This window comes from Protopterus annectens, chromosome 1.part2, assembly GCF_019279795.1.
Source record: "Protopterus annectens isolate FY-2018-M chromosome 1.part2, PAN1.0, whole genome shotgun sequence".
NCBI lineage: Eukaryota > Metazoa > Chordata > Ceratodontiformes > Protopteridae > Protopterus > Protopterus annectens.
Window position 1 is genome coordinate 705,782,250 of NC_056727.1, and position 26,262 is coordinate 705,808,511.

A 26,262-nucleotide genomic window follows, 5' to 3' on the forward strand; every position below is an offset into this window, starting at 1 on the left:
GCTGGTTGAATCTAGCACAAAACCGACAACTAGCAACGTCGTGGTCAGGGCCTAGGCAAGGAATACAGTAAGAGTGAAAATCCTTATGAGGTATTTGCTTCCCACAAGAAATACAATTGTTAACTTTTACTGACATCGGTCTGGAGCAAGAAAAAGTTTCCCCAACGGGGTATTTAGCTTTATTGAAGACTTCGGTTCTGAAATTCAATTTCGAAAATCTCAAATGTCAGCCGACCGGCACTTGCTAACTGCTTTTGCTTCAGGCACCGCACGGCAAGAAAGACTGAAGAAAAATGGCGTCAGCTGCATCTTTTATACCCCTGGAGCACTGACGTCAGGGAAGAGGCGACAGCAACCGACGCCGGACCTAGACTTTGGAATTCTGGCCGACTGCGGGTAGCCTGCCAGCAAGATAACCCAAGTGTAATGACTGCAACAGTGAAACCCACTGGAACACATGAACTGATAGTCTAAACCAAGAACACTTTAATGAAATGCAAGTATGAACACTTTCGCCTTCAGTCTTAGTACAGAAATGTTGTATAAACAGAACTCATTTATTTAGCGATGTCATAATTAATTACACATGCTTTTGGCCTTCAACAAGGAAAGGTTTTAAAGAGACTGTACTATTCAAGAATGGAAATATATGTGCAACTAGGCATAAAATCCAATAAAATTCATGTAATTCAGTTTGATATACAGTATGTCCACCATAAGTCGAACTATTAGTAACACATAAAATTAAAAACTTAAAAAACATGAGCAGAACCTTTGTCTTTTTTGTGTCTATAAACAGCACTAGTAACAACTTCTCCTTTTAAGTCAGATAGATATTTACTTATCCGATCTTTAAATTTCAGGTTTGTTTTGCCCACATAGAATGCAGTGCATTTTTGACATAAGGCAAGATAAACTACATTACTGGTATTACAATTACCATAATCATGTAACTTAAATACGACACACGTGACTGGATGTTTAAAGAGATTACAACATACTGGCAAAACATGCATAAACCACATTTAAAAGTACCCTTCTTAGAATGGTCTACCTTATTAAACATTCTTTGTTCTTTACAGCACAGCTTGTTTTTTCAAATTCTGACTTCTCTTATAGCCAAAAGCTGGTATATCAGAAAGCACTTGATTAAGTTCAGGAACATCTCTTAGAATATGCCAATATTTCTTAATATCTTTAACATCATTAGTGTTGGCACTGTAAGTAAACATGCATCTGACCCTAGAACATCTACTAACAAAATCCATATTTATAGCATCAGTTCTAGTAAACGTGGGCCTAGTTTAACTTTGTCTTAATGAGATATCATTACAGGCATCCTTAAACTCACTATTTTTGTAACCCTTGGTTTAAAGTCAGAAAAAGCATCATTAAGCTGCATAGTTGTAGTTTCATCAGAGGTATTCAGCTTGGCAATTCTAGTAAACTGATTCTTAATATTTTTAAACATGTACTGAGTGAGGGTGCATACTGTTCCTATGCAGATATGAATTCCTTTTTGGTGGCTTCTTGTAAAATTTAGTACCTAGTACTCCTGTTACATCCTTAAAAACAGTAATATCAAATAAAAAAAAAAAAAATCAATAAAATCTGTCTTTACATTGCTCTTAAATCTTAAAAAGAAAGTTGTGCGAGTTAAATTATTCAGCGAAGTCATTAAAACTACTAATGCCAAATGAAAAAAAAAGATAAATCAATGATAGATTAAAGCCTTGTCTAAAAACATACTACTGCCTGATAAAATGTGTTGACGCTCTCATATATACATAACTACGCTAGCATAGCTATTAGCTGTAGACGCGCCCCTTGCTAGTCCTGGTTTTTGATGATAAAACATATTAAGAAACATAAAAACATTAGTTAGGACAGTTAAAAGCAGTTTATAAAGCACATTTATTTAGGATGATTATGACTATCATTTACTATGATTGTGTATATTCGGTACACTCTAATAAATATTCTTTCACATAAGAAATGTCCACATCTGCTGGTATACTTGTGAATAGAGTCTCAACATCCCGAGTTGCAAAAATACAGTTATTTAAATTCTTGTCACTTGACCATTCATACAATTGCTTTAAAAAATCTGTAGCATCTTTCAGAATTGTGCCAGTATGTTCAAAACCTATCTTCAGTTGGGTATCACAGTATTTTGATAACGGTTCAGTTACCCAACCATTCGTTGAAACAATGGATCTGAGGGGGGGAGGGAGTAGTCAGATTTATGAACTTTTGGTATGCCATACATGAATGGTAATGGTGTCAGAAACTATAAATTGAATAATTCTTCTGTGATGTAATTTAATGTGAACACTTGACAACTTCGGGCACATTTTGAATAATGCTGTTACACTCTGACTTGGATATTATTTCGTAGTCTGAGTTATTTAGAAGCTGTAATATGGCTTGTTTGTAGTATGACAAATCTAAAACCACTACACCACCTCCTTTACCTACGTTCTGTATAACAATATTATGGTGCCAATACATTTTACCAGGCAATAATGTGTTTTTAGACAAGGTTTTATTCTACAGTCAATTTGTTGATGATCTTTTTTTTCATCTAGGAAGGTGACATTACTAGGTTTAATGACTTCACTGAATACTTAACACAACTTCCTTTTTAAGAATTAAGAGCAATGTAAAGACAGACGATTGATTTTTTTTTTCCAGATATTACTGTTTTTAAGGACGTAACAGGTGTACTAGGTACTAAACTTTATAAGAAACCGCCAAAAAGGAATTCATATCTGCATAGGAACAGCATGCACCCTCAGTACGTTTAAAATATTAAGAATCAATTTACAATTGCCAAGCTAAATATCTCTGATGAAACTATGACTATGCAGCTTAATGATGCTTTTTCTGACTTCAAAGCAAAGGGTTGCAAAAACAGTGAGCTAAAGAATGCCTATAATGATGTTATCTCATTAAGACAAACTAAAACTAAGTCCACATTTGCTAGAAGTGATACTATAATATGGATTTAGTTAAAAGACATTCTAGGGTCAGATGCATGCTTACTTCAAATGCCAATACTAATGATGTAAAAGATATTAAGAAATATTGGCATATTCTAAGAGTTGTTCCTGAACTTAATCAAGTACTTTCTGATATGATAGCCTTCGGCCGTAAAAGAAGTCAGAATTTGAAAAACAAGCTATGCTACAAAGTATGCTTAATAAGTTAGACCATTCTTAGAAGAAGGGTACTTTTAAATGTGGTAGATGCATGTTTTGCCAGCATGTTCTAAATTGTAATCTCTTTAAACATCCAGTCACGTCTGTGGTATTTAATTTATATGATTATGGGAATTGTAATACCAGTAATGTAGTTTATCTTGCCTTATATTAAAAATGCACTGCATTCTACGTGGGCAAAACAAACCAGAAATTTGAAGACTGGATAAGTAAACAACTCACATAAAAAAAGAGAAGTTATTACTAGTGCTCGTTACAGACACCAACAAGACAATGTTCTGCTCATGTCAAGTTTTTAACTTTATGCGTTACTAATAGTTCAGCTTGTGGTGGAAATATTGCACATCAGACTGAATTAGATGAATTTTACTGGATTTTACGCCTAACTGCATATATATTGTCAGTCTTGAATAGTACTGTCTCTTTAAAACCTTTGCATGTTGAACACCAAAAGCATGCATAATTATATCACTATATAAATGAGTTCTGTCAATACAACATTTCTGTACTAAGTCTGAAGGTGAAACTGTTTTTACTTGCATTTCATTAAAGTGTTCTTGATCTACACTAGCAGTTCACGTGTTCCAGTGATTCCTAGTTCTTTTATTTGCTGTTTGGATTTTCACTAGATTAACTCGAACTGGTGGCTTATTCTTGTCACTATTCTTATTCTGGCAACTTGAAAATAAAAAGATGTGTCTTATCGTAACTTGGCATCTGTGTTGTCTTCCGTCATTCATCCTCAAACAAGGCCTTGGATCTGACCCTTTGGATCCAGCTCGCACACTTCCACAGACTTGGATACGAGTCTTAAGCTCTTCCCTCATACCCACAATGTCCTGCATCCACCCAACTACCTCACAGAGTTCGTCAAACCAAACATGCCACTCTTAGACATCAAAGATTGGCAGAAGAGGCTCAGACATAGGGCATAACAGTCATGTGATCATCCAGGTTCCTCAAGAAGAAAAGCAGGGGGATGGCTAGGTGGGAAAGTGAAGATAAAGGAAGACAACACAGAGGACAAGTTATGGTAAGACAACTTTTTAATCTGATCACAACAGGGTCAAAGTCCCCACATACTAGAACCTTGGGTTGCCCTCATGGAAGGACATGCCAGAGCACCATCAAGCTGAATGAAGCCTGTTCCTGGAAATATCCAACTTGTAGTGAGACACAAAGGTATGATTATTAGACCAGGTGGCGGCTGCACAAATATCATCAATAGAAGTTCTGGCATAGAATGCTGAGGAAGCAGTCATGGCTATGGCAGAGTGCACCTTAGGAGGTTTAGGTAGCTGTAATCCTCTAGAGGAATAAATGGAGAGAGACTATCTGAAATCCATTTTGCTAAGGCACTTTTTGACACTGTTTGACCAAGTCTCTTGAGAGAAAGAGTATATAAAGCTGATCAGATTTTCTGTGCGGTTTGGTGCTGTGCAGATAAAAAGAGCTGTCTATGCATGTCTAAGAGGTGAAGGGCATTATACTCCCCTTTGAAAAACTGGGAAAGAATACTGGTGGTTGTATAGACTGACTGATATTGCTTTCTGTAGCTACCTTAGGCATAAAGGATGTATTAGTAAGCCAGGACACTATTTCTATGTGTATCCCTGATGGGTGACAGACAAGATCCTGAGTAGGCTCCAGTATCCAAGGAGGATATTTCAGAAGACCAACGAAAGGGGAACCATACTTGGCGAGGCCAACAGGGGGCAATGAGGATCACTAAGCTCTTCAACCTGTTTGCCTTCTGAAGAAATTTGGGGATGAGTGGAGGGTAAGCATACAGGAGACCCGGGGGGCAATCTTGGAAGACAGCATCCCTTGGGGAATTCCCCAGAGAGGGGATCACAGCAAAAAACTTGCTGCACTTGTTGTTCAGCCTTGGACAAACTTTTGGAGGACCTGGATGAAGCAGACAATGGGGGCCTTGAGTGTCTGGACAAGAAGGAGAGAGCCAGGAACTTCATTGAAGCTCTCAGTTCTGCAGTAGTAGGATCAGAGGTTGGAGCAGATAATGGAGTTGGAGAGATGGTGATGATCTCCCACTGATCCGAGGAACCTTTAGGATTCGAGAGGGGAGCAGCCAACTTTACTGGATCCAAGGAGGAATCCACAGATTTTTTTTGGCTTCTTTGACTCTGGAGAGTCTCTTGGGGAAACAAGGAGGGACCTCTTTTTAGCCCCCTTAGCAGAAGCAGAGGAGATAGAAGCCTGGGAAGGGGTATGAGGCTCAGCAGAGGAAGGAAGAAGGCCCCTTAAGATATGTTTGTTCTGTCTGTTGGCTAAAGCCCAAGGGTTAAAAGCTGCACAGACTGAACACTCAGCATTTATATGGTCAGCTCCCAGGCAGTATACGCACTCCTTGTGGGCATCTTGATTGCAGACTTTATGCCAACAAGTAGTGCAGTGTTTAAAGCTGGGAACTGGTTTGTCAGCCACAACAAAGAAGGGCCTGCCAAAAATAACAGACAGAGATAAGAAATCTACCAGGCAGAGAAAACCTCAAGGGAAAAAAAAAGTTAACAGTTTTTATAACTTTAACCTGAACTCTAACTATCCTAACTTTAAAGTTTAACTGTACTATTAGCTAATTTTTTTTTTTAAAACAGGAGGAAAGGTTAAAGGTAAGAGTGCACATGCAGCATGCACACATGCACGCACACACTAGAAAAAAGAGGGAGGAGAAATAAATGCCAAAATCCTTCTTAAGACTAACAGCTTGAGAGGGGAAATCTGAATCTGAACTTGAGCAGCAAACGAAATCTGAGGTAGTTGGGTGAATGCAGGGCATTGTGGGTATGAGGGAGGAGCTTGAGGGTTGGATTAAAGTCTATGGAAGTGGCCAAACCGGATCTGAGGGGTCGGATCCAAGACCCTGTGAGGAGGGTGAATGAAGGAGACATCAAATTTTCTGTTGCTGCAGATTCCAACTGGCTGAGGGGAATGTCGGGAATCTCTCTTTTTCTTTGGAGGATAAGAAAAGGGAATGGAATAGCCTCTGGTGATTATCCTTAGCATCCAAAACTCCACTGTAATAATTTGCCAGGCTTGTGGTCGCAAGGAAAAGAGCACCCTGTCTCCAGAGGGCAGCAGTACGGTAACTTTTCAGGAGCATGAAACCAGATTGTGCAATCCTCTTTTGCCCCTAGGGCGACGTTCATTTGAGCTGCTTCACCCTCTGCCTGGTGATAACCATGTGACTTTCTGAACCAAATCTTCTTACCCCCCCCCCTTTGTTTCCTAGAAGAGGTTCTCTGAGAGGTGGAGAAATAGATCCTAATAGCACACAGGGTTTTACAGTCATGTTTGCTCCTGATAAATGTTTCTTTGACTTTGGGTCTAAAATGTGCGGAATCATCAAAAGGGGCACAGATGAAGTAGGCCTTAACGCCTTCCGCAAAGTCATAAATGAGCATCCAAGCATGCTGTCACATGGTCATGCTGGTGCCTGCTGTCCTAGCTGTGCCATCAGCTGCGTTGGAAATCTGAATAAAGGGCAAATTAGACAGATTGAAGAGTACACAGTTAGGAGTTCACTGTTTTCTAAACACCCGCTGGTAGGTTACCAGACAGGGACTTGGTCATCTCCTTGGTCAAGTCCCTCTGAAAACTTATGTTAGCAAGATACCTTGGCACTCAATGTGAAGGTCACTGAAGCGCAAGTCCATTTTCTGAATCTGTCCAATGCCCTTGATTCTCTGTTAGGGGATGGACAGAAGAACACTCCTCAGACAATTCCTTCTTAGTGGCTGTCTCTACTGCCATGGCATCTACTGGTGGACCTTTGCTGCAGTGTTTTTATCTTTTTGGGGTTACCAAAATCATATTTTTATGTAGGGATGGGTTCCACTACATCAGTATCCTTACAGGCCTGATGACCCACCAGGTCTATAAGGTCATCAGTAACTGGTACCACCCAACACACAGGTGAACTAGTACCGAAGTCCTTGAGGAACAGAATCATCTGGTGAAGAGGCTTCAGTGGACCGATCCCCTCACTGCTTCTTCAATTCTAGGACATCACCAAAGGTGACATCTTCCAAGGTGATCTTGGGGAACCTTCACCTTCATCTGGATCTGTCTCTTCTGTGAGCACCAGAGTGGTGGACCAGTACCGGAGATATCACTGGAGGAGTAGTTGGACTCGTACCATGGTCGGCTCAAAGAGGATGGAAATGAGAGAATCCTTAGCTGAATTTGCATCTCAAAAAATTTCTGCATCATTTGAATGACATCCATTTCAGTGAGGCTTCTGTAAGACTGGACAGACCTCGAGTAAGATGCCACTAACAGAGGTCAGCAGCACAGTCATTCCTACATGATCAGAGAATGGAATCTAGAACTCAACAGATCTGGAGAAAATCTTGGCTGAGATGAGGGAGTGTAAATCCAAGTGACTGGTGGATCCGATTTCCTTGGAGTCTTGGGGCATCAGACCCAAAGAATTTGTCTGATCAGGAGACCTTTTCCTAGTCTTTTCTGACTATTTTAATTCAGATCTTTCTCATTATTTGGACTTCTCCTTATCCTTCTTTGATTTGTCCATCTTTTTCCCAGGGGAAGCTGAAGCTGGAAGGTTGAGAAGCAGACCTTATCTGAGGGGAAGCAAGCCTTTCAATATTGATTTTTCTTTGCAGCCCTGAATGGCCCTATTCCCAAAAGAGGCACAAATGTCACAATTAACATTCAGACGGGCAGCAGCCAACAATAGACACACAGTTGTGATGAAATTTTTAAGTCCACAGGCCATGCATTTCTTAACTCCCTGGACTTTGTCAGACAGAGAAACAACTCTATGAACAATATAATGTGTCCTGATGGCTGAATACTTATTCTAACTTACTTTAACACTATAAAGACTATAAAATGGTACTTTCAAAATATATTTTACAGCTATACCTATACACGCCTAAACCAGTAAACATGCACAGAAAAACGATTTCTCAACTCAAACTAGAAGCTAACATTTAACTGCTAAAATATATGCCTATCAACTGATTGAACTTAAAATATATAAACTACTTATATAAAAGGTGGGGAAGGAAAGAGCAACTTAGAAAAAAAAACATTTATCCCACTCAAAAAAACAAACCCCTAGGAAACCAGTCTGAGTGATCAGGTGGCAAGTGAAACCTAAGGTACTTTGGTGCAATGGACGGAAATATGGGTAGGGGAGAAGTCACAGCCTTGGATTCACAGCTTCATAAAAAGGCACTGTGGTTGGATCCAATCGGATCTTGAACAGGACAAAAATAGACAATACCAGATCATCTGTTTTCCAGCCCCACTTTAACTGAGTCCTGGAGCAGAATTTTACCAACTGATTGCTGTGAGTGGAGGCAAAAAGATCCATCTGAGGTGTTCTCACCAGCTAGATCATTTCCTGGAAGACCCCTTGATTCAGTTTATGTTTAAGGTTTGTCCTGATCCTGTTCAGCTCATATATCACAAAGTTTTTGCTCTCAAGCGACAGTTAAGTCTGTGCAAAATTGCTGTATCCCAGACTAACATGGCTAACACGCAGAAGGTAAATTCTAGAAACCCCCTACTTATGTACCACATTACTATGCTGTAGTCTGAATATTTGCAGAGGGTCCAGAGGACAACAGATGAGAGAGCTGAGTGCATTTACTACTGTCAAACTATCTTTGAAGTGTTTTGGTATGTCTTTTTTTATTCCAAAGACCCTGCACTTGCATCCCAAAAGGCAGAGACCCCAAACAAAGTCTGAGACATCTGCTGTTACAGACTACCATGTAAGGTAGAAGGGGAGACCTTGAAAAAGACAGCTTAATTTTTACAAACCCCAAAACCGGAATTTGGAAAGTCAGGGGTATTGATTTTAGGTACTACTGATTTTTTCCTTTAATTTGGAGTCTGGCTAGAGGAATCATAAGACTCAGATATCATGAATCCTAAAATCCTGAGAAATCATTTGCAGAAGTGCTGGTCTGAGTGGAAAGACTGAGGAATCAATGTAGAAATTGATCTACTTTATCCTCTGGGAGAAAAGCTCTTTGAATGAAGTATCCAGGAATACCATTGTGTAGAATGGAATAAGAAATATATTCGCCTGGAAAACGGTCTGAGAGAGATCTCTTACTCAAATGAGACATTGCATACACTTTGAAACAAATTGTGCAAAGTTAGTCAAAGTGGTCTAAATAACAGAAAAAGTGAAACAATGCAGGTTACCACTGGAACTAAACACATCGTGAATACCCTTGGAGAACAGAATAATCCAAAAGATAATACAGAGAAGACAAAAAACACTGTGGTTTTTGAAATCTGATGACCAAATTTTAAATGCAAGGCCGCCAATAACTGGAGAGAGTAAATAAAAGGTTGTGAAGGAATAGGATTTTGAAATTTGGAACTTCTACACAAACTAGTTGAGAAAGGTAAGATCCGGGACTAATCTTCATTAAGTTTCTTTTCTTGATACTACTCTTTCCCTACAAGGGAGAGGGAGGGACAGGTTCTATTACCCTTAGAGCCAGCATATGCTGAAAGACAAGAGAAAATAAAGGTCGATGATGATGGAATCCCTTCAAAGGGGGGTAGGTACTCCCACAGCCAACAGAAACCTTAATGGACTACTGCCAAAGAAAGAAATGGAGATCCAGGAAAAAACAAGGGAAGAAGTTAGGCTTGCCAATGAGGAAGGGAGTATTTGTACATAGACTTGTAGGTCTGCCTGCTTAAACATCCACTTGCCTGAATAATGCTGAGTCTGCTTCAACTACCTATTACAAAAGTATCCTGAAAGAAGGATGAAATATTTAAACTTGGAGAAAGAAGGATGAAAAAAGTAAGCTACACCTTGAATAAGTTTTTCTTGGTCATCATATTTTTTCAGGACCTCAGCAGTAACAGCAGCAGATGGTCCAAATACAGTCTCCCAATGAAGGTAAGAATTCAATATTTCAGCTTTTGTACCTTCAGATAAATTCAGAGAAGATTACCATGCACACCTTGCCATAACAGACCAAGTAGCTGGTGCTCTGGAAATGGCATCAGCTAACTCATAATTTAGAGAAGATTTATCTTAACAGGAAAGAAAAGGAGACAGTAGTGTTCCTAATATTTTCAAAAAGAAGGAAGCACAAACTTAACAATTAAGAACTTTAATTTAAACAGTAGTAGAAGAAAATAATCTCTTCTCAAATCTATTAAAAGCTTTCCAATCCTTGCTAGAGGGAGAGTGATTAACATTTACAAGATGTTTAATTGCAGAAAGATTTGACAAAGAAATCCCTTAAGTGCCATATCTGGAATTAGAAAATAAATATTTATAAGACTGAGGAACCCCATACAGTTTTATATGCCTTTTTAAAGGCTGCAGCCTTGGCTGTCAGGCATGTTTGCAGTCTGTAGCCAAACCAAAAAAAAAAAAAAATCCAAAATTGGAAGTACAAGAATGGGATGTGAAAATTACAGCTATAATGAATCCTAATTTTTTTTTTCAAGGAAACTGGAATGTCATTTTCTTCTCACTGAAAAATAATTCACTCTAGAAATGGTTTAAAAAAAAAGAAAATTTTTCTAATGGAAAACCAGAAAAAAATACTCTCCTCAGAGACAGAATCTAATGCCAGAAGGGAAAAATGAATTTGTCTGTTGTGTTTCTATTCCCTGCTCATTATAGTAGGAAAAATAAAACTAAAAGAATGTCTCTTTCTCAAACTAGTAAATCAAGAAAGTGAAGGGATAACAGCCTGAGCTAAGCCCAATAAATCTTTCTTAACTAGGGAAACAGAGTCAGGTGAAGATAAATGTTTACATTTTTGCTTTTTTTTTTTTTTAAACGGAAAACTCCATAAAAACAGACCGACTTATGACAGGGATATAATCCCAGGGATCAAGGATCTTAGTCAGGCTAGGCAAAGTACCCTTCTCTGAAGCAGACATGAGTGGTTCACCCATGTCCACTGAAACAATGCAACAGCCTCAAAGGACATGTCTAACCCCCAAAGTCCATGGTTGCTGAAGGCACTACACCAAATGAAACCAGACAAAAAGACGAACTGTGGTAAAACAAGAAAAGGCCACCATAGATTCACCCATTTACAGCGGAGGCAAAGAAGCTGTCTACTGAAGAGGCAAAGGCTTTTCAGTAACTTTCTTTTTCTTGCGAGCCGAGGAAGAAAGTACTGAGGAATTGGCAAGGTTATCCCATGGTTAAACCGAGAAAGAAGCTTGAAAAGCTGTTAGCGATGTCAGTGACATCTGATAAACAGTTGCGTATAAAAAGAGTAATGCCACCACAAAAACTGCACAGTGACCAGCACAAAACACTTGCTCCAGACCCCAAGAACATTTCATAAACTTTGTATATGTATATGTATATATATATATATATATATATATATATATATATATATATATATAAATCTAATAAAAAATGCAGTTTACAATAAAAACAAATAGAAACACTATCTTCAACTGACAGAAATGTCTCAAGATAGTCCACAGAAACAAACTGAAGCAAACAAAAAAAAAAAAAGTTTTAATCATAAAATTCAGAGATGGAGGGTTTCCCTCCCAAAAGAAACGTACCTGTTCAGAAATGGAGAAAGAGTAGCCGACCCTTGAAACCCCATAACAGCAGCGCTCTTTGGCAGCACAAAAGTTCTGAAGGGCTTGGCATTCAAACCTGTGGTTTTAGGCTGCTCAGCTCTAGCTACCTAATGGTTTCAGCAGTTGAAGGAGCCCTGAAGCTTTGGAAGGTGGCCAGCTGTTGTATCCTAGGCAGGATACAATCCATACAGCTAAGGCTACTGCTGCAGAGATCAAATGATGAACAAAGTGTTGCAATCTGCTAATGCTCAAGTTTAAGTGTGTGCTGCTGTTACTTTTATGGTAACCATCTAGTTGCCATAAAAGTCTTACTATACTGGCTGATGCAGCACTCATACAGGAAGACTATGTGCACTACAGATATCAGCCTGTGATTGCTCAGATCAGATATTTAGATTAGTCAGTGGTTATTCTGTGCACCAGCCAACTCCTCTATAAACACTGAACAACATATGCAAATGGTCAGAATGCAGTTTAAAGGCAGTGCTTAGAACATTTAGAATTACTCTACAAGCACCATATGCTGGTGACACAATGCGCTGCTTCACATGTGCAGTCAACACATAAACCTACATGGACAATTTCATTATTGAGGCAATACAGTGCAGCTTGCGTGTTTCAGTGGTACTTTCAATATTATTGCAGGTTCATGTTGAAGGTTTGTGCAGGTGTCATTTTTTTAAAAGGATAAACTACTCAAAAATAGATATTTATAATCAGGATGTATAGAACAGAAGGAAACATTTAACTTGAGATATATTTATTACAGACATACAACTGCATGTTTACTGGCTTTCCCCATCTTTCTTCACTCACCTAAGTCCACCTACACACTACATAAAAAAGCCCTCAGCATCAGCAAAATCCCAACCACTGCAGTCTAATCAGTTCTAGGAAAAGGAGTCAGTGTCTTCATAATCAGCATGGGTATGGACCCCAGCAACGTCCACCATTGTTTTATGTCTGCAAACACTATGTAACAGAACATGTCCCTCACAATGGAACACGGCTGCACCACACTTACTAAAGTCGTTTGTCTTACCACTACACCAAGAGGTGAACTATCACCATTTGCTGAAATACAACCCTCTCGAGCTTAACCACTTTTCCTGCCCCGAACACTTCCTTCTCCCCATCCTCCTACCCTAGCACTCTACAATACTCTCGAAACAAATTCTCCATCTGCTCGCAGAAACTTGGGTTTGCAAGTAAATTATTGGGCCTTACACTTGGAATAACTAATTTACAGGTCTGGGATCTCTTGCTTTTATTACCTCCTTTTAAAACAATTCAAATCTAAATGCAAGTACTTTAAACCTGCCAATGCACCACTCTTGTCTTTCTCATCCCTACATGTCTCTCACTGTTACTATTATTTGCTGTACTAACCTCCAAAACTTCCTTTGTCTATTTCTGTACCATCCTCACATCACAAGAAAAAGTACTTTTTAATACAATTTCTTATCCTTGGGTCAAATAAACTGCTTTTATAATCTGTCCTAGAATTACTGTAATGTCTATTCAAAAGTGTTGTCTCGTAGTTCTACATTACATACCTTACCTATTTCAAAACATGCCTATTTTAAGCTGTTTTATCTTTATCTTTGCATCCCTCAGCTGGGTCTGAAAATGTTCAGTAAGATCAGCCAATGCAGCTACTTATTTCCCAAACAATTAAGCACCATGACAACAAAGAACATTATTAATTCTGCTACTACAGTGTAAACAACCCAACTGTTGCGAGAATAGAACCCACAGCCTTCTGCACTGAAGATGTGTATGCTACCCACTGCATCACTTACCCTGCTTGGTACTCATCCCCTTCTCTTATGTATCATAATATAGATATATATATATATATATATATATATATATATATATATATATATATATATATATATATATATATATATATATATATATATATATATATATATATAAAAGCACTTTTTGTATTTTTTATGGCTTCTAGTGTGGAGTATGTACGTATGTACTCTGAACTTTCAGTACTCTGCCAATATCCCCAAACAGGCAAAATTCTAGAGCCATGTACAGTATCTCAGTAGCCCAGTCATCAAACCTGTTCTCAATGAACCGACAACAGTGAAGCAAAATATGTCAAAATGTGTTAGTAGAGCCAATGTTGAACTTTACTAACTTTCCCCAATCCTGAGCTGCTGCTGCATCAGCATTTAAATACACAAGAACTGGGTTTATTTTTTAATGCATTTAAGTTTAAGAAAATATGAAAACCATGCATAAACATACCGTACGAGTCATAAGGGTCAACATTGGGATTCGGTGTGTTCCAGCACTGAATGGTACCATCAATACCACCACTGTAACACTGCTCACCGTTGGAGCTCATAACCACACAAAGCACTGCACCTCTGAAAAAACAAGACATCAATCAGTCTATCACTTTGTAAGGCATAACAGAGCTCAAAAAACTGCAGGAATGGCAGATAAGAACACTTGCTTAATTAAATTAGATGCAAGACAGCTGAAACTTCAGGAAGACAGTGTAGGATGACTATAGTGGCATGAGAACTTTCTTAATTCAAGAAAAAAGATATCCTAAAATCAGCAGAAATCATCATATGCTCAGAAAGTACAGTTGTGTACACTTACCAAAAATGTAGATGTTTGAGTGTATTCACTGTTGCAGTCATCACATTTGGGTTATCTGCACTTGCAGTAGCCCTCAGTCGGCCTGATTAACAAAGTCTTGGGTCTTGCGTCGGTTGCTGTCTCTTCTTCCGTGACGTCAGGTTGTCAGGGGTACAAAACATGCAGCCGATGCCATTACATCAGTTTTTCTCGCCCCAGATGTCAGGTGCCCCCCTAATGGGAAGCAATTAAATCTATAAATATGTAAGGTTATACCTCCAACAAAAAAGCAAATACACCAAAAAGCTTTTAAGCATAGTAAAGGAGAATAGCTGTATAGCCAAAAGAAGTAAGGGGGCTGGAGGGAGGGTAACCAGGACTGCAACAGTGAATACACTCAAAGATCTACATTTATGGTAAGTGTACAACTCTGTACTACGTTCTTCGTGTTTCACTGTTGCAGTCATCACATTTGGGTAGATTCCCAAAGCTAAGGATGGGAGAAGAAATTTAGATAGCATTAGGACCAGCAATAAGTCCCTGCAAGACAGCAGTGGCAAAGCCAGCTCTGGATTTAGAGAAAAATGGCAGATGGCAATGCTTGGTGAAAGTATATACAGAACTCCAGGTAGCAGCTTCTAGGATGTCCCTGATAGGGACGCCTCTAAGAAAGGCTGGAGAGGTAGATGCAGCCCTGGTAGACTGGGGTCCGATCCCCTGTGGAACAGATTTTCCATGGTGCTTATAGCAGAAATGAATGCAATGTCCTATCCATTTAGAAATAGTTTGCTTTGAGACAGCCATCCCCCCTCTGCCCCTGCAGCAAATGCCACCAGCAGTAGTTCAGATTTCCTTTGAGGTTTAGTCCTGTCCAAGTAGAATCTAAGTTGTTTGTGCACATCCAAGGAGTGCAGTATCCGTTCTCCTTTGTTCTGTGGATTAGGAAAGAATGTTGGCAGATGAATGGACTGATTAAGGGCCACACTGGATACTACACCTTGGGCATGAAAGAGGGATTGGTCCTGAGGGACACCCTGCCAGCATGAATGATGATGAAAGGCTTCACTGCCATAAGGGCCTGTAATTCAGATACCCTTCTTGCTGAAGTGATTGCTAAAAGGAAAGCTGTTTTCCAAGAAAGGAATTTTAAATCTGCAGTAGCAGCTGGCTCGAAAGGAGGAAGAGTGAGTTTCTCCAATACAAAGTTAAGGTCCCAGGCTGGAGTTGGGGCTCTCCTGGGTGGTCTTAACTGTTTGGCAACTCTGAGGAACTGCTTGAGCATGGATGAGAGAAGTGGAGTGGGTTCTGTGTTATAATGAGCTGAAATGGCTGAGGCGTGAATTTTGATGGAGGAGAAAGACAGGCCCTTGTGAAGCATCTCAGTTAAGTATTGTAAAATCTGAGGTAAATTGGGCACTGCTGTGCTCATCCCTTGAGACTGGTTCCAGGCACAGAATCTTTTCCATATTTCAGCATAAGATTTCCTAGTACTAGGTCTCCTTGCCTCTAAGATGATATTCATCACTGGTTTACTGAGGAATGGTAAAGGAGAGATTAGGTAATTAGCCAGGCTGCTAGGTTCTGTGTTTGAAGCTGAGGGTGCAGAATCTGGTTCTCCTGCTGAGACAGCAGGGTAGGAGTCTGAGGCAGGTGCCATGGGTCCAACAGTTTCACTGCGCAAGAGGGGGTACCAGTGTTGGCGTGGCCAGTCTAGTGCAATCAAAATCGCCCTTGGTTTGTCTTGTTTGATCTTGATCTTTAGCAGTACTTTGGAGAGCAGAGGCAGATGAGGAAAGGCATAAACTGATAGGTTTTTCCAGCTGAAGGACAGAGCATCCAGTTTCCAGGTTTGTTTGTGGGGAGTCCTTGTGCAAAATTTGTCCAATTGATAGTTCTGGGGGGAGGCAAACAGGTCTATATCTGGGCTTCCCCCATTTGTTTGTCAACATATTGAAAATCCTTGGTTCCAGTTTCCACTCGTGTGGATCCATGAGGTTTCTGCTTAGTCCGTCTGCCAATGTATTTAGTTTTCCTGGCAGGAATTGAGCTTGCAGATGCACTTGGTAGCTCAAGGCTGTGTTCCACAATGCCATGGCTAGTCTGCAGAGGGGTAAGAATGTGTACCCCCTGCTTGTTTATGTACCACATAACAGTGGTGTTGTCCGCCTTTACCATTAACTGTCCTGGAAGAATGTCACAGCATTCTGTACAGCTAACATTTCTTTTTGATTGATATGCAGGTGCATTTGACTTGGGTTCATTTGCCCTGAATGCACTTCCCTGCTAGGTGAACCCCCATGCATAGTCTGATGTGTCTGTTAGGGTTTGCCGGCAGGGGGTAGTGCGAATGGTAGCCCATTGTTTTGGTGGCAGGCCTCTGGCCCACCAAAGGAACTCTAGGTGTAGGTAAGGTATGATAGGAATCATTGCTTCTAGATCCTGAGAATGTTGACACCATAGGCTTTTTAGATACCATTGTAGTTTCCTCATACGCAGTCTTGCATATGGAATTAGAAGAATGCAGGAGGCAATGAAACCCAAGGCTTGTAGTATTTGCCTTACAGATAGCAGGGTTTTTGTGGCCACTTGTTTGAAGTAGGTAGTCAAATAAATTTGTTTCTCTGGCATGAGGAAAGCCATCTGGGAAGTTGTATTCAAGCTTGCTCCCAGGAATGCAATTTGTTGACAGGGTACCAGGTGTGATTTATTTTCGTTTAAGGTGTACCCCAGACAAGTTAGCACACTTTGTACAAAGGCCAGATGATTCAAAAGTATGCCCTGGCTTTCTGCTTGAATTAGACAATCATCCCGGTATGGGTATATTTGAATATTTCTTTGCCTACAAAATGCAATGACTGGAGCTAGGCACTTTATGAATACCCTGGGCGGAGTAGATGAGCCAAAGGGCAGTGCAGAGAACTGATAGTACTTGTAGCCTGCTTTGAAGCGTAGATACCTTCTGCAAGATTCCCTGATTGGGATGTGCAGGTATGCTTCCTTTAAATCTAGTATTGCCAGCCAGGCATCTTTGCCTAGCATAGGAAGCAACTGGTGAAGAGTCAACATCTTGAATTTTGGAATCACCAAATAGGTGCTTAGAGTAGACAGGTCCAGGATAGGACGCCATTAATTGTCTTTTCTGGGTACTAGGAAAAGCCTGGAGTAAAAACCTTGTCCATTTTCCTCTTCTGGTACCAATTGAATAGCCCCTATGTTTAAGAGAAAGTATTTGCTTTTGGGCCTCTGCCCACTGATTTGGGGGTAGATCTGGCCACCCGCTTGGTGTTGGTAACGTGTGAAAGTGAAATCTGTATCTTTGGGAGACTTTGTCCTGGGTAATGAGTTCCCAGTTCTTTGCATGAAGAGCAATCTTTCCTCCCCAAAGTGGCGGTCAGTAGAGAAGGGCTTGGAAGTTTTAAAAAGAAGTCACTGAGACAATTTACCATGGGGGGGGGAGTTTTATTACTCCCAAATTTGGAAGAGGAGGCCCCCCACTGCTTAGTCCTGTGCGTACCCTGGGACTGAAGCCTGGGTGCTCTGCTGGATCTGGGTTTGGACTGACAAGGTCTGGAAGAGGCAGGAAAGGACCAGTTCTTGGAAGGCCAATACCTACTAAACCTTGGAGGTTGTACTTGTAAGAAATCTTTAACAGTTTGCATAGATTTAGCTTTTTCCTCCATCTTTTTAAGAACTTCTTCTGCCTTGTTGCCGAAAAGGCTGTCCTGATTTAAGGGAGCATCTAGTAATTTTGCTTTAACATGATCTGGCAAGGATTGCTCCTTAAGCCAAGCATGCCTTCTAAGTACAGACCCAGTTACAGCAACCCTGCAAGATGCCTCTAGTGAATCAAAACCACATTGCAAAGTATGCTTTCCAACTTGTTCAGCTGAATGCAGTAAATCCTGTAAATCCTTATTTTCAGCACAACCAGGAATCAACATAATTTTCTGTTTAAGCAATCCAATAATATGCTGCTGATACTTTAACACATGAAACTGGCAGTTTAAGGCCCTAATGGCCAAAGTTACAGAAGTGTATACCTTCTTACCCTATCTGTCCAGCGCCCTGGAGTCTCTATCAGAGGGGGCAGGATTTTTGGCAGTAGTAGCTTTAATGCCCTTGGGTCCCTGTGAAATGGTCTCAGGATCGGCAGTAGGAATTTTAAAAAGGAACCTGTGAGAGTCAGGGACCCTGTAATATCAATCAGGTTTTCTGGGAGCAGGATATAGAGTGTCAGGTGCTAAGCTAGATTCCGAAAAGGCATCATCAACAATGTCTAGTACAGGAGGTATGGCTAAAGGCCTGTGTTGGGGCAGAAGTAAGAAATCCCTAAGCCTCTTTTTAGAATCAGAGAAATCCTGACTTTCCCAATGAAAATGCTCCCTGAGGGTATGCAGGGTTTCACCAAAAGAAAAATCCTTGGGGGGGGGGGGGGTGGTGCAGAGGGAATAGAGTCCTCAGCATCAGAATCCTAATAGATAGATGTGGGTAAATCCTGGTCATCAGAGGAAACAGAAAATTCAGAATCCTGGTCAGAAGTATCATAAAGCAAACTCAGTCCTAGGTCTCTGAGGGGGAAGGTTGGCTTCCCCTGATTAAAGTAATAAGGTCTTCAGCCATTCTTATCATTTGCTTTTTAGGCATAGAGGCCTGGCCATGCGGTCTGGGCATCAGTTTTCTAGGCATGGTTCGAGTTTTAGGCCTTGAAGAAGAAGATGGCGTCAGTTTAATATGCAAGTCAGTAGGCCTGAACACACCCTCCGAAGCCGGTGCCTGCACAGCGGCTCCGGACAAAACCAAGGTAGAGACATCCGCAGGTTCCACAGTTGAAGCATCTTGCGGCATACTGGACTCCGAATGGGTCTCAGTAGAGGCCTGTGAATCAGAAGTAGTGGGTATCAGGGGCTGCAAAAGTTCCTCACTGAGTACCGGCAAACTGGCGACTGGCTTAGGACAAGCATCGGCATCTTTGGACCTCTATGTTTGCATTTTTTCGGAATGTCGGTAGTTGGATGGCTTACCGAAGACATATCAGGATAATTGAACAGAGCACCAAAATATTTAAAAGCGTAAATATACAGACAACGGATAGTTTGTGGTTTAAATAAGACACAAAACTGACAGCGAGGTACGTTGTGGTCAGGGCCTAGGCAAGGAATACAGTACGAATGAAAATCTTTATGAGGTATTTGCTTTCCACAAGTAATGCAATTATTTGCTTTTATTGACATCGGTTAAGAACAAGAAAAAGTTTCCCCAACAGGGTACTTAGCTTGTAGTCAAAGACTTTGGTTCTGAAACTTGAAAACGAAAATTTCAGGAGTCGGCTGACCGGCACTTGCGAACTGCTTCTGCTTCGGGCACCGCACGGCAAGAAAGACTGATGTAATGGCATTGGCTGCATGTTTTATACCCCTGACGACCTGACATCACGGAAGAAGTGGCAGCAACAGACGCAGGACCCAAGACTTTGTTAATCAGGCCGACTGAGGGCTACTGCAAGCAGATAACCCAAATGTGATGACTGCAACAGTGAAACACAAAGAACATCAGGATTAGTTATGCAAACACCTACTGTAATGCCTCTTTTCAAGAACGCCTTTGTCAGCCAGGTGTCCAGCCATTCTTAATAAAATTTTTCAAAGTAATCCTCAACAGATGGGTAACTGTTGACAGCATCTACTGATAGATCCATCATGAACAACAATGCTCAAAAAAGGGGGAAGACTCTCTCATATATATATATATATATATATATATATGTGTGTATATGTATATACATACACACACATACAGACACACACACACTGTCAACAGATAGATCTATGGGAGAGAATTGGACAAACGGAGCAAAACCAAGTGTGACTTGCATACTACTCATCATAACTCAATTTTCCCCATTTTCTGCATGGGGTCAGGGTTTTACTTCAATTTTTGCAGTCTCTCAAATTAATGCCAGGCTACTACCTTTTTTTGCAGCCATGTATGACTGTTTTAGGGCTTCTCTTAATCTATCCATCCATCTCTTTGCTGGATGTCCTTGTTTCCTCTTGCTTTCTTCCTGCCTCTTCCATATCATTTTCACCAGACTGTCTTCTGTTTTCCTGCATGTGTCTGAACCACTGTAATCTGTTCTCTGATGTTTTCTGCAATTGGAGTTACTTTGGCTTCTGCTCTGATGTCCTCAATTCATCTGTTCCAAAATGTGCATTCTATCACTTATCTCAAAACACTTCATTTCCATCACCTCTATTTTCTCAACCACTCTATCTTCATTGTCTAGATTTCTGTACTATACCATAGAATTGGCTGAACCATGGTTTTCTACTCTTGTTTTTCAGCTTCCTTTGCAATCTTCAGTCACATATTATTCCTTACACTCTGTGCCAGTTGGCTGCAGCCCCTCTGATTCTAGCATCAACTTACTTATTCAGACTTCTCCTCAGCCACCACTGGCAGACAGCTGAAGCTGTAAACCTGTTGCACTATTTTCACTTGTAGGTGTTTACTAAGCTAATGACCACAAGGGCCTTTTTAAGCCTAGCCATGCATCCTTAATCTCTGACAAGTACTGGCACCTTTGAAAAGGGTAAGCAGGGGCTTGGGAAATTAACCATTTATAGACTTCTTGTGTCCATCAGAGACAGAGGTGCCAAACCACAGATACCTTTTCCTGTTCCCCATCCAACTGACCAAGTTAAACTTGAACTGGTTTTAGGGAGGAAATCTGCTTCACATGGATGGGGAGCCTGTTACAGTGAAGGGGTATTCTCTAGGATACACATCTGTCTTTCCATCAGGTCCTAACTGCATTAATTTATTACTTATTTATCATTTGTTGACCAGGAAAGTCAGACTAGGCACCACAGAGCCTATTTTCAGCGGAGGCCCAGGGAGAAACACTCCAGTTGCATGTCTTGCGAATGTGGGAGGAAACTGGAGTACCCAGAGGAAACCCACGCAAATGCAGGGAGAACATGCAAACTCCACACAGAAGGCACCTCAGCCGAGAATTGAACCGGAGAATCTCATGCTGTGAGGCAACAAAGTTAACTGCTGCACCACTGCGCCGCCCATCACAGGCAAAGTTCAAGTCTTTAGAAAGGGTAATTCTGGTGCGAGGTCCATCAAGGTGAGATCTGACAACTCCCTATATGCCAGGCATTCATCTCCACTCAAAAGCCTGTACGAGACAGAATACAGGGATAGGGCCTTGAGACAGTCTGCACAGAACATGTTACTTGTGCCCTGTATTCTTTTAGTGAGGAACCCCAGTGGCTGTTCCAATTGTCAGACGTGCTTGATTAGGTGCATACCGAAGGGGGCACTGTACTCGATGACAGGTTTGAGGAATGCCGAATACAGTGGAACAAAGACCTCCATAGACCTAGATGTCATGCCCTTGTTTATAAATTGCACAACACAGAATGATTTCCTCAGTACTATAGACACATGATGGTCAAAGGCTAGATTACTGTGCATCACTGCCTACTGGTTCAACTCTTAGACGTGTGTTATCAATATGATCGTTACCAGGGATGGATGAGCTCCCAAAGGATACAAATATTCATTTCTTGGCTCTCTTATTCCATGGCCCTGACACCAGTTATTAGTCTCTGCCAGCCCTTCCCGGAGAACATTTATGCTGATGGGAGATTCTATGAGGGCTCCTAGCTTGAGATCATCTGCAAATTTAGTCAGCCAGAGGTCACGGACATTGGCCGCGTCTTCAGGGAATTAAATGCCAAAAAGAAGTGATCCCAGGAATGGTCCCTGAGGGACTCTGCTTGTGGCTGTCCTCTTTGTAGAGGTGAACTTCCCAAATCAAACTTCCTGGGTCCTACCTGCGAGTCAGCTGGCTATCCAATGGGTAACGTAAGGGTTTATGCCAAACCTCTTGAGTTTGTCAACAATGACTAAGTGGGGTACTGTGTAAAATGCCTTTGCCAGGTCAAGGTAAGCAGAGTGAACCATTTTGCCCTCATCCATTGGTTTGGTGACCTTCTCAAAGAAGTCCACCAGGTTGAGGAGGCATGACCTGCCCATGACAAAACCAAACTGGGTTGAGTCTAATGTGTGGAGGTTTCCCATGTCATTATTGATCATTTCCATCATAATTTCTTCCATGGTTTTGCATGAGAGACTAGTGAGATTTATGGGTCTGTACTTTTTTGGGTCTGTAGATGGCCCACTTTTGTGCAGAGGGATGATGGTTGCTGTTCTCCACTGGTGAGGCATGAAGCCTGCTTGGAGGCTAGAGTTAAACTGCAAGTCCAGAAGGCCTGGTAGGTCGTGTTCCATGCTATTTAGAAGATATCCTGGTATACTGTTTGGTCCCATTGATGCAGTGTTCTTGGTATTAGAGAGCGCACTGAGGACCTGCTCCCTAGAGATAGTACAGGGATTTACATCTGATGATATTTCCTGAAGCGAGGTTGAGGGTCGACACAGAAGTAAAGTCAGAGCTGAACTTCTCAGTCAGTAGGCTTGCTATACCTTCTGGTTCAGTACAGGTGGCTCCATTATCAATGAGCCCCACACACAATTATGTATTGCCTTTGAGGTTGCAGACATAGCTAAAGAATGCCTTCTTGTTGTCCTTGACCTGGGTGTCCAAATTTACCTCAATTTTAGTTTTGGTAGACTTTATTTGTCCCTTGAGTTGTTTGTTTAACTTTATGAGACCTGCGTTTATCCTGCTTGGTGCTACACTTCCTAATTTTTGCCATGATTTTCTTCCTTCTATTATATAGCCTTTTGATGTTATGATTCCACCAGAGTGGCTTATTTTTCTGAGTAAGTTCTGTATTTCCTGGTGGGTACAGCTGCCTTTATGCAGCTATTAACATGCTTGTACAGGGTTTCTGTGAACTGTTCCTCATAGCTGTGTTCTCAGGATTTATGGGGTCTTGAAATTTTGCCACGTTACCACTTAATAGCTGGAAGCTAGCATTAGAGTAGTTTCTGAACATTCCAGGATTAGCTTGGGTTTCCAGGTTTTATGTTTACTTCAAAGGAGATTATTTTGTGGTCTGAATTTACAAAAAACACATTACAGTAGGGGGTGAGCAGCACTCTCCCATATCAGTGATGACCAGATCCAATATGTTTGCACCCCTGGTCATGGTACTAACACAATCTGGTCCAGGGATTTTGTGATTACAAAAGTGTGCTTGTATGTTTGGTGTTATATATGATTCCCAGTTAATAGTAGAGTAATTAAAGTCACCCATGAATATGGTATTAGGTTGGATGATGAGTGTTTCAAGTAAGTTTAAACACATGTTATAGGTTTCCTGGGTCATAGAGGGGGACCTACAGCTTGCAAGAAAGTGGTATTGGATTTTGTCTATGGTGATTTGAATGTGGAGAAGATCAAGTGCATTGTCCTGCTGGACCCGCCTTGAGGTATATTTATTTTTTGATGTAAAATGAAAACTCCACTTTTAGTCCCTGCCTGTACAGTAGCTGGGCTAAAGGGCATTATAGCCTTGCACTGCCGGTGTGCTCTCCATGCTGCACATTTTACTGGTAAGAATGAAAAATGGACTTCAGAAGGGACTCACGGAAACAGATAGCTGGTGCCAAAGCCATGGCCTGAAGTTAAACGCCAAAAAATGTATAGTCATACCCTTCGGGAAAAGTAAGATAACCCCAAGCTACCATATAGGTGGCAATCCACTAAGCACAGAAGAGGTTATCAGGGACCTGGGGACCCAGGTTGACAGTGGCCTTTCTTTTGACACTCACGTTGCTAAAGTGGTTAGAAAGACCTTCTACATTGCCCACCTGATCATGAAGGGATTCACATCCAGATCTAGTGAGGTCATTTGTTCCCCTGTACTCGTCACTTATCAGACCAATGATCGAGTACAATGCCCATTCGGGATGTATCTCACCCGACATCTGCAGCAATTGCAGAGACCCCAAAAGTTCCTCACCAAAAGAATGAAGGGACTCCAAAATCTGTCATATGCTGCCAGATTGAAGAAACTCCAGCTCTATTCAGTCGCATACCGTCTGCTCAGAGGTGACATGTGCCTGACATACAAGGCCATGTCCAACCCGGAATTAATGGACATGCTCCACCTCAAAAAATCCAAATCCACCAAAACCACTAGAGCAAGCGACTTAAACCTTAGCACGGATATAAATAGGACGTGCTGGAGGGATAGATTTATCACTCAAAGACTCCCTATGCTGTGGAATAAAATCCCGGTCCATGTGAGGCAGAGCACCTCGCTGGCTCTGTTCAAGAGAAATCTTGACCTGTGGATGGGAGATCGTAGGTTTACCCCGGGAATCATCTCTGTGTCACTGCTGGACAGAGGCACAACAAACTAATGGGCACAGTATTTTTTCATATAAGGGGTGGCGTAAGCCACAAAAATTTGGGCTAGGCTTATAAATGCCTTAGGGCAGATAGCCTAGTATAAACCTATGAACCTATTACATCCTAAGAGTTGCAGTGGACAATAAGCAGTTAGACATGGAAGAGGAGGTAACTTACGGTTTAGTAATCAAAGTGGACACTGATTTTCAAAGAGTGAGACAGATTGGAAGGGGTTGGCACTTGTATTCGGATGTACAAATGTAAATAGCAGAAGGTGAGTGATTTCACAAAATGATAATTGTGTTTACCCACAACAGCCAATGAAAGAGGAGAAGGAAGGAAATATGCATTCAAATTAACATAAGGGGCAGGCAACTAGAAGGAAACAACAGCACCAGGGTGGGAGAAAATGTAATTTGTGTGCGATTCACAGGAGACTACGGCTGTGGTCTCTTTCCTAGTTTAAACATGGCAATTAAAAGAAGAATACAAGTAAAACGGTCTAAAGAAAATATACCACATTATACAAATTAGAAGACGGGAATGAGCCAATACAAAATACAAGAAAGCAAGAACAAACTAACCCTTTCCCTCAACAATCTAATGCAGAGTATGAGTGAGCTTTTAAAATTAAGGCCATCTCAATTTTCAGTTTTTTTCTGATTTCACTCATTAGCTGCAGTGAGAAAGTACAGTTGTGTAAAATCTTACCATACCAGTAGATGTCTCTTTACTGCTGTAGTATTCTTTGCAATATGGAACCACCTGCCAAGGGCAGCCCGATGTCTGGCCAGTATAGAAAAGCCTTTAGGTTGTAATGGGTATGATGTACAAAACACACGTGCATGGTGTAGGACATAAAGGTGCCATCCAGACATAAAATCCTCAGAAACGAAAAGCCCCAGTAGGAATGACAGTTCAAGGATACTAGTAGATAAGCACATCCAGAAGGAAAAAGGACGAAGGGAGAGGAGGGAAGGAGCAAATACTGCAACAGTGAAAAGAAAGACATCCACTGTTATGGTAAGATGTTACACAGCTGTACTATGTCCTTCCAGATCACTGTTGCAATATTCTTTACAACAGATAAAGTGCAATAGCTCAAAAAAGATTGGGAGGAGGAAGGGTCAGCAAAGCCCTCTAGGTAGCCATGGAGAATAGCCCTAGCAAAATAGTATCTGGCGCTAGGAATCACATCCAACTTATAGTGCTTGGTAATGGTATACACAGAAGTCCAGGTAGCTGCCTCAAGAACTGAATTAGTACCAATCCCTTGAAAATAACACCAGAAGAAGACCCAGTCCTAGTAGAATGAGCCTTAACAGAAGAAGGAAGGCTCTTATGAAAAGAACAGCTAAAAGAAATGGCTTTAGATATCCAAGAAGAAATGGTTTGCTTGGAAACAGCCAAACCTGAAGACCTAGGGTGAAAAGAAACAAAAAGCTGTTCAGATTTACTAAAAGCTTTAGTCTTATCCAAATAATATCTGAGTTGTCTAAGTAAATCCAAGAT

At 41.0% G+C, this 26,262-nt stretch overlaps 1 protein-coding gene across 4 annotated transcripts in view; it reads right to left on the bottom strand.

Moving 5' to 3' along the window:
* The window catches only part of STRN (striatin), a 2,479,646-nt gene that overhangs the window by 369,154 nt on the left and 2,084,230 nt on the right, over positions 1–26,262 (bottom strand). For all 4 annotated transcript variants that reach the window (XM_044058581.1, XM_044058573.1, XM_044058566.1 and 1 more), the window contains one exon: positions 14,076–14,197. In XM_044058581.1, the coding sequence (XP_043914516.1) occupies positions 14,076–14,197 (122 nt within the window). The remainder of the gene's footprint in view (positions 1–14,075; positions 14,198–26,262) is intronic.